This window comes from Narcine bancroftii, chromosome 8 (genome assembly GCF_036971445.1).
Source record: "Narcine bancroftii isolate sNarBan1 chromosome 8, sNarBan1.hap1, whole genome shotgun sequence".
NCBI lineage: Eukaryota > Metazoa > Chordata > Chondrichthyes > Torpediniformes > Narcinidae > Narcine > Narcine bancroftii.
The window spans coordinates 23,403,158-23,412,099 of record NC_091476.1 but is presented as its reverse complement, the minus strand read 5'-3'; the positions used below and the strand labels follow the sequence as shown (position 1 = coordinate 23,412,099).

Here is an 8,942-nt window from a genome sequence, read left to right as displayed (position 1 = left end):
TTCCCCTGCAGCCGCTGCAACCGTGTCTGCCTGCCCCGCATCGGACTTGTCAGCCACAAACGAGCCTGCAGCTGACGTGGACTTTTACCCCCTCCATAAATCTTCGTCCGCGAAGCCAAGCCAAAGACATTTTATTTATCCGCCCTATCCCTTGTTGTTTCAGAGCTGAGCTATTCCTTGCTACCTTTGTATTTTCTTTCACATACTATAGTCACAACCAGACTTGTACTTAGCTAACCATCACTAAAGCAAAATATCTGTAATCTTGATTTGTAATTGGATCGTGGATTTCCTCACCTCCAGACCACAATCAGCGAACTTCTCCTTCACAACCTCCATCAGTACCGGGGTGCCACAGGGCCGCATTCTTACGCTCCCTGCTCTACTCACTTCAAACCTACGATTGTGTAGTCCATTTCGACAATAACACCTTCTACAAATTGGCGATACCACGCTAGGGGATTGTATAAAGGAAGAGGATGAGTCAGCCTACAGGATGGAGAATGAAAACTTGGCCCGCAAGAGGTAAATATAGATCCCACAGGATTCTTGTACTGTCAGATATAAGATCCCTGGACCCTAATGTGCTCAGACAATGATAAATTCATGAGATATTTTTTTTAAATTGGCTTATGATCAGGTGGGTGGAGTGGAGACTTTAATTTCTGTTTGGATTTGGTTCTGGATAGATCAGGAAGGAAATATACTAGGACAAAGGCAGCAAAAACTACCTTGGGGTTAATGGAGGAGCTGAACTTAAAAGATATCTGGAGAAGGCTTCTCCCTAGAGGGATTATTCTTTCTATTCAAGACAGTATAACTCCTATTTGAGGATAGATTTATTTTTGGTTTCTGCCCATTTACACGGTAAGATCAAGGAAACTGAATATGAGGCGAGACTCTTATCAGACCATTCACCTCTTGTACTGTATTGACTATTGATAATGCCATTTAAGAAGCATACGGTCTATAGATGGTGCCTTAATACATTTTGCTGTTAAAAAGGCCAGATTTTTGTAACTTTATTCAGGCCCAAATAACATTGTGTGAGACCAACTGTAATTCCACTGTGGATAAACTTCTTCTATGGGACACATTAAAGCATATTTGAGAAGTCAAGTAATTAGCTATGTCTCGGAGATTATAAAAGAGCACTCAAGGGAAGTGGAAGAATTGGAAAAGGAGATTACAGTTTTAGAAAAGGACCTTCAATGAGTGGGATAAACATAGATGGTTAATTAATAAAAAGCTCAAGTATAATACAATAGATACATATAAAATGGAAAAAATTATAACAAGATCTAAACAGAAATGCTATGAGCTAGGGGAAAGAGCCTATAAGGCCCTCTCCTGGCAGTTGAAAGCAGAACAAACCTCTAGAACAATAAATCCAATTAAACTAGATTTGGACAGGAGGAAATAAATTAAGCTTTCAAGCAATTTTATGTTTATTTATATAAATCTCATTCGGTGGGGGATTTGAATAAAATTGAGTTTCCTGTCACAATTGGATCTCCAAAATTTAAATTTATAAGAAAGGGAGGGGTTAAATGCTCTCTTTACTCAAATTGATATAGGGGAAATGTTGGTCTCCTTGCAAATTAATAAATCCCTAGGAAAGGATGGATTTTCACCAGAATTTTATAAAGAATTTAAAGATTTATTAATACCTGTTATGGAGTGGGAACCCATGCTCTCCTAGAGTCCTTTTTGACAGCGGTTATTACTGTGATTCCCAAGAAAGATAGGGATCCATTGAAACCATCATCTTATAGGTCCATATCACTTTTGAATAAGATTATTGCCAAAGCGTTGGCAAATAGATTGGAAACTTCTTTGCCTAAATTAATAAATGCTGATCAAACTGACTTTGTGCAAGGGAGGCAATCGGTGGGCATTGTATGCAGATTACTTAGTATTATACATCTGGCACAAAAAAGAGATGACTTGAGTGTCGTCATGGTTCTAGATGTGGAGAAAGCCTTTGACAGACTGGAGTGGGAGTTTTTATTTAAAATGCTGGAAAAAATTTGGATGAGGACAAACATTTATTAATTGGGTTAGAGCTCTATATTTTGATCCTAATAACTAATCGTCAAATTTCATCCACATTCCCACTGCCCAGATTTAGCAGACAAGGTTGTCCATTATCTCCAGTTCTTTTACTCCTGGCTCTTCTCTTTGGCTTGGCTTCGCGGACGAAGATTTATGGAGGGGGTAAATGTCCACGTCAGCTGCAGGCTCGTTTGTGGCTGACAAGTCCAATGCGGGACAGGTAGACACGGTTGCAGCGGTAAATTGGTTGGTTGGGGTTGGGTGTTGGGTTTTTCCTCCTTTGCCTTTTGTCAGTGAGGTGGGCTCTGCGGTCTTCTTCAAAGGAGGTTGCTGCCCGCCGAACTGTGAGGTGCCAAGATGCACGGTTTGATGCGATATCAGCCCACTGGCGGTGGTCAATGTGGGAGGCACCAAGAGATTTCTTTAGGCAGTCCTTGTACCTTTTCTTTGGTGCACCTGTCACGGTGGCCAGTGGAGAGCTCGCCATATAACACGATCTTGGGAAGGCGATGGTCCTCCATTCTGGAGATGTGACCCACCCAGCGCAGCTGGATCTTCAGCAGCGTGGACTCGATGCTGTCGACCTCTGCCATCTCGAGTACTTCGACGTTAGGGATGAAAGCGCTCCAATGAATGTTGAGGATGGCTATTGAACCGTTTACAGCATCTATTCGTCTAGATTCAGACATAAAGGGTTTCAGGATCAATTAGGAAGAACATAAAATCAATGTATTTACTGATGATGTTCTGATATATCTGACAGAACCAATTAATTCATTTCAAAACTTGCAGCCTAAATTGGAAGATTTTGGGATTATATTGGGTTATAAAGTCAATTGGGTTAAGAGTGAAGTTATGCCATTTACAGGTGAGAATTATGAACAAATTAAGAGAAATTCTCAATTTAATTCTAGCCTCCCTGATGCCAGGGTCCGTGATATCTTGGATGAAGTTCTTAGTATTCTCAGGAGGGAGGGTGAGCAGCCAGATGTCGTGGTCCATGTAGGTATCAATGAGGAGGTCTTGCAAAGAGTTAGGTGCATAGTTGAAGGACAGGACCTCCAGAGTTGCAATCTCAGGAGTGTCATGCATTAATAAGGCTAGAAATAGGAAGTTAATGCAGCTAAATATGTGGCTAAAGAGATTTATAAATGGCAGGTAAAATATATAGTACCATCAATTTTACATGACAATTATTGTTTAATATACATACAATATCTTCAGGACATTAATCGCGTAGAACTCTGAGTAATTTATCATCTCAAATTTATTTCAGAATATGCTGCATATTCAACTTCCTCTGATTGCCTCGAGTTTTGCTTGGTACTTTTTCTGTCCTTTCTAATCTATTAAACAGGAATCCTGTATCAGGGCCTAATTTTCTTCCTTCAAAAATGCAAATATTATTATGGTATCTGGCCAAGAAGTTCAAATCTCCCCAGTCTCGTTCATGTGGGCCAATAGCTATACGTGAAAGCAGTTGATTTGCAATTGTTGGGACTACTGGCTGCAGTAAGATTCCATAAACACGGAGGCACTCCAAAGTGATGTGAAGTATAGTTTCTAGCCAGCAACATTCTTCAGCAATTTTCCGGTCAAGTTTCCATGGAGTGTGCCTCTGGAAAAAACCATTTGTTAACCGAACACAAAATTGAATGGCTTCTAAGGCTTTGTAAATTTGTAAATTTTCAAAGTAGTCCTTAACGTTCAAGGGTAGTTGCTCAACCAACTGAATCATTTTGTAATCTTCAGCTGTTGCTCTGCTTATGAGGGGCCTGTTGTCTTCAGGATGCCTTTCAGGAAAACAGTGATTTGAAAACATAGAGTAGATTTGATTAGGATTCAGGCTTGTGCCTGTACAGCGGTTAAGGAGACCTCCCAATGCATCTGCAAGCTCTGCATTTAGAACTTTCACAACTTTATCGTCATAATAGTCACAGTCTGAATCTGGCACACCTTGGCGCAGCAAAAAATATCTGAAGCCATCAGCAGTGTATACAGAAATTCTTTCCATGGGATCAACAACATTTCCAAGGCTCTTGGACATCTTCTGGCCATTGACTGTCCAATGTGAATGAACATAGATGTGTTTTGGTAACTGCATGCCAGCTGCTATCAGGAAAGCAGGCCAATATATAGCATGAAACTTGAGAATATCCTTCCCAATAATGTGGTGAAATGCAGGCAGATTTTGATTCTTTGGATAACCTGCTACAGTCAAATAATTAACTAAAGCATCCAACCACACGTAAATTGTTTGCGTTGGATCTTGAGGAACTGGAATGCCCCACTTCAAACGACTCCTTTGTCGTGACACTGATAGATCTGGAATTTCTTTCTGCAACCAACGGAGAACAATGTGGTGGAATTTTTCAGGACGTATTACTTGTGGATTCTTCTTTAACCACTCTAACAAATTTGGTGTAAACTCTGACAGTTTGAACATGTAATTTTCTTCTTTAGTCCATTCTACCTGTTGGTTAAAAATAAAAGTTAGAATAATCCAAAGTACAATGAGAGCATCAGTTTTCTCCAGATGAAAGCTGCAGTGTGCAACAAGTCTATCACTCAATGTGAAGCATGAAGTATAATATACTTACAAAGTGAAAAATACTAAAAAGAGCGAAACTATTATTGGGAATGTCGCTGTGCCAAATGGAACACTGATAATACCTTGATAAGAGTGGAACGTGATCTTTTAGGGTTGAATCAAGGTTCAGCAGGAGATGAATACGGAGAGAAGTCAATTTCAGCAGACTTAATTTGCAAGTCACATCACTAAATGTTAATAGAAAAAAATCAATTTTCTTTCAACCTTGAGTCAACACTATAAGCCAAAGCAGTTTTCAATTGAACAAAATATCACAGTTGGAAGGAATCTAAAATAAAAATGCTGAAATTATTTTGCAGGTCAGGCAGAATATAAGAAGAGAAAGAAAAAAAAGAATGTTTCATGTCAATGTACTGCAATATTTATCACTCACAGTGCTAATGTATCTGAAACATTAACTTCCTCCATATCTGCTCTGCGACAAATGTATTTTTATTACATATTAAATAAATCTTTTCACTTATGAAAAATTCAGATATGGCACAATGAACAAATACACCTACTGATCTTTTTCATTAACATGCAAATTGTAATAATACCATCTAATGGTTCAATTAACGTTATATAGTTGATTACAGTCACCAACACAATGTCAGGCACATGATTACCTTGTGACCACTTTCCAAAGATACTTTAATAAAGTTCCCATGAATGTCTCTTCTTTCTAAAACTTGTGAATCAGAAAGGAAAGTCTCATCTGGAATAGAATACCATCCCTCATATGTTGCTTGGTAAAGGTAACCGTTTTCACGCAAAACACACCAAAAATGTTGGACAGCGGTTTTGTGACGCTCCTCTGTAGTTCGAATGTAATCTGTGTATGAAACTTGGGATTTGTGGAACAATTTCCTGAACTCCTCAGATACACTGGCACAGAGGTCCAATGGGTTCTTAGCTGTAGCATCTGCAGCTTGTTGAATTTTGAGGCCATGCTCATCCGTCCCTGAAATAAAAGAAGGCACTGTGTTATGCAACAAAATCTGACAACAAATACATACATATTTCAATCAAATGAGAAAGGACTTGTGGTGTAGTTGACTGCATTACAATGGCTTGGAGGTTTTTAAAAACACACATTTACTGAACTCTTTATCTTAGCCATGTAAATGTTCTATGTAGGAAAAAATAGAAAAGGTTTAAAACACTCAGCAGATTAGATCTGAAGCAATACCTAACCCTTCTCCAGGACTAGCATTTTTCCTTCAGAGTTCCAGCATCGGCAGTTTTCTTTCAGTTTGAGTTGTCATTGATATGAAACATGACAAAGAGTAATCACATCAATAAGGAGATGCAAATATTTTACTTTTATATTTATTGCCATACTTAAATAACTTGATTGAACTGGATTTTTGGATAATTAGTCTTTCCAGTGACAGGGTTTGGGCCTGTCTCAAGAACTGTTTCTATAGTAAAAACACAAAGCTGGAGAAACTCAGCAGGTCAAGCAGTGTCCTTTATATGGCAAAGGTAAAAATACATTACTGACATTTCAGGGTTGAGTCCTTCACCAAGGTATGGAGAAATGTCAGCTGGCATCGATCCAAACAAAAAAGTGGGAAGAGGGCTGGAGGTGATAGGTGGAGAAGGGAGGGAGGGAGGGAGAGTCAGCAGCGATCAAAGAAAGAAGGGATGGCTCGGTGATGGGAGGGGAAGGGAGGGAGGAGAATTGGAAAGGGGAAGGGAATGGGGGGCGGGGGGGGGGGATGGGGGAGAACAGGTTAGCAGAAACCAGAAAAGCCAATGTTAATGCCCAGATGGAAAATCTGGTGTTGTTCCTCCAATTTGCGGGTGAGGCCATGGACATGGACAGACGTGAGTGTGGGAGTGTGACCCAGAACTGGCTACTGGGTGGTCTCTGCAGACGGAGTGAAGGTGATCTCCCAGTCTCTCCGATGTCGAGAAGGCCACAGAGGCAGCACCGGATGCAGGAAATTAGTTCTGCGGATGCACAAGTCAAGTGTGGCTTCACTTGAAAGGCCTGTTTGGGGCCCCGGTCCGAGGTGAGGGAGGGGGTGTGGGTGCAAGTCCTGTGGCCATAGGGGAAGGTGCGATGGGTGGGCACACGAGAGAATCAGGGTGGGAGCGGTCCCTATGGAAGGCTATGCCTGGCTGTGGGATCGTGTTGGATGCGGAGGCTGGTGGGTGAGGATCAGGGTTCGTGGCGTCTGGGGGCTGGAGATGCGGGTGAGAGCTGCGTTCGCCGTTCATTGTCCAGTACCTGTTGTGAACTTTGCTTCGGTGCCCAGTAAGACCTTGCAACGATACAAGGCGTCGGCCAACACGGCCGAGGACAAGTGCCCGATGTGAGGAGGCGCATTGACGTAGAAAATGGGAGTCGTAATGAAGGAAGCATTGGGGCTGGGAGCTGCCGCCGGCCCGGAGCGTCGTCGGCTTCCGCAGGCCTGGCATGGGGCCGAACGACATCCGGAGGACGACCCGCTTTGGGCCGCCGGCCGGAGACGGTTTCCGGCCCTCCACCGGCGGGAGAGGGACACGGAAGCCCACATTCGGCGCAGGAGTCGGCCGCGCTCCGGGAGCAGATCCTCGACGCGCATGCCTGCCAACGACCAATCAGGCGCCAGGAATGCGCATGCGCGTGCGGCCGAGGACGGGCTGGTTCTGCGCGCCTGCGTCCGAGGACGGGCTGGTTCTGCGCGCGTGCGCAGTCTGGTCTTCAAGGAGTGAGCCGGTCGTGGGTTTCGGAAGGGGTCGCTGCTTTGTGGCCTCATGATCTACTATCGGTGAGAAACTCTGTAGTCCCACAGCAATGGCTGACGGGTGCAAAAGGGGACTTACCTATTTTTTTTAAATGCTACGTGCTCCCCAGAGTTTTCATTTAAAATGCAGCGTGAAGAATCAGTTGCAACCTGTTCCAACCTTCACAGAACCCGGAGTGAATAGAAACTAAAAGCAAACCTCAGATGATGCCTGAAGTGCCCTGAAAGCAGAACAAAAGCCCCCACTGATGCTGGGGGTCGGAAGCTGGCGGCGCGGAAGCTCAGGCAGTATCTGTGCAAGGAGAAGCAGAGCTCATGGAATGTCTGCGGACAACGTGATTGAAGTTAAAAGGAGAATTGTGAGAAACAGAAGTACCTTCACAGAATTTACTCGAGACAAAAATTGAGAACAAAGAACTTTTATTATACTATGACAACAATGCAAAGTTGGGTGCTTCCCCTTACCCTGGGAATACTGAGGCTGACCCAACTTTTATGCATTTCATTTCAGAGATACCTTCCCCCTAACATTCTGCCTCCTGGATTGGTTTAGCACTAGGTAATTCTGCCCACGTGGATTCTAACTTCCTATCAGTTTATGTGCCGTCCTGCAAACTTGTTAGCCAGGAAATATCATGTCTTTGTTCTTTACTCATTAATCAATCCCCAAGACTTGCTACTTGCTATCCTGTTTTGAAGATCCTTATTTTATTATACTTTTATAACCCTTCTTCCCATTCCAGCATCCCTTCACCCTGATTTAACCCATTCTTCGTTTCTAATGAGCACTTGCTTGACACCTCACATTCCAGTATCCCTTCACCTTAAGTTAACCCATAATACTTCATTCTTAATTAGCACTTGCTTGACTCCTCACATTCCAGTATCCCTTACAGAATGGTGGAGAAGCTCAGCAGATCAAATAGTGGATTTGAGAGAGAGAGAGAGGTGGATGGGGAGCGAGGTGGGTGGATAGAGGTGGATGGGGAGCGAGGTGGGTGGATAGAGGTGGATGGAGAGCGAGGTGGGTGGATAGAGGTGGATGGGGAGCGAGGTGGGTGGATAGAGGTGGATGGGGAGCGAGGTGGGTGGATAGAGGTGGATGGGGAGCGAGGTGGGTGGATAGAGGTGGATGGGGAGCGAGGTGGGTGGATAGAGGTGGATGGGGAGCGAGGTGGGTGGATAGAGGTGGATGGGGAGCGAGGTGGGTGGATAGAGGTGGATGGGGAGCGAGGTGGGTGGATAGAGGTGGATGGGGAGCGAGGTGGGTGGATAGAGGTGGATGGGGAGCGAGGTGGGTGGATAGAGGTGGATGGGGAGCGAGGTGGGTGGATAGAGGTGGATGGGGAGCGATGGGCTGGGTGCGAGTCAGTGGGACGGGGGAAAAAAAGGTTCAGCCCAGACTAGAAGGGCTGAAATACTGCACTGTGAATCTTTGGTTCTAATAAAGATATATCTTTATTTATCTTTTTTCTTTATAAAGTACATTGTTTGACCTGTTGGTTTTCTCCAATGTTGTTTTTAATGTTTCATTTCTTGATGGCCATCTTAAAAGAGTT

The 8,942-nt window shown here is 43.4% G+C and overlaps 1 protein-coding gene across 1 annotated transcript; it reads right to left on the bottom strand.

The window, feature by feature from the left end:
- Window positions 1-2,029: 2,029 nt before the first annotated feature.
- Window positions 2,030-7,237, bottom strand: mars2 (methionyl-tRNA synthetase 2, mitochondrial). The gene is made up of 3 exons (XM_069893207.1): window positions 6,885-7,237; window positions 5,275-5,609; window positions 2,030-4,528 (listed from the first exon to the last, which is right to left on the bottom strand). Exons 1-3 carry the CDS (start codon window positions 7,219-7,221, stop codon window positions 3,323-3,325), a joined length of 1,878 nt encoding a protein of 625 aa, XP_069749308.1. The 5' UTR covers window positions 7,222-7,237; the 3' UTR covers window positions 2,030-3,322.
- Between the last annotated feature and the right edge of the window lie 1,705 nt (window positions 7,238-8,942).

Excerpts from the sequence above, each read along its gene's own strand:
- mars2 (XM_069893207.1), bottom strand. The coding sequence starts at position 7,221 with ATGCGCGTCGAGGATCTGCTCCCGGAGCGCGGCCGACTCCTGCGCCGA. Across the intron at positions 5,610-6,884 it reads CGAAGCAAAGTTCACAACAG|GGACGGATGAGCATGGCCTC; the intron begins GTACTGGACAAT and ends CTTTTATTTCAG. Across the intron at positions 4,529-5,274 it reads CTTTGGAAAGTGGTCACAAG|GTAGAATGGACTAAAGAAGA; the intron begins GTAATCATGTGC and ends TTTAACCAACAG.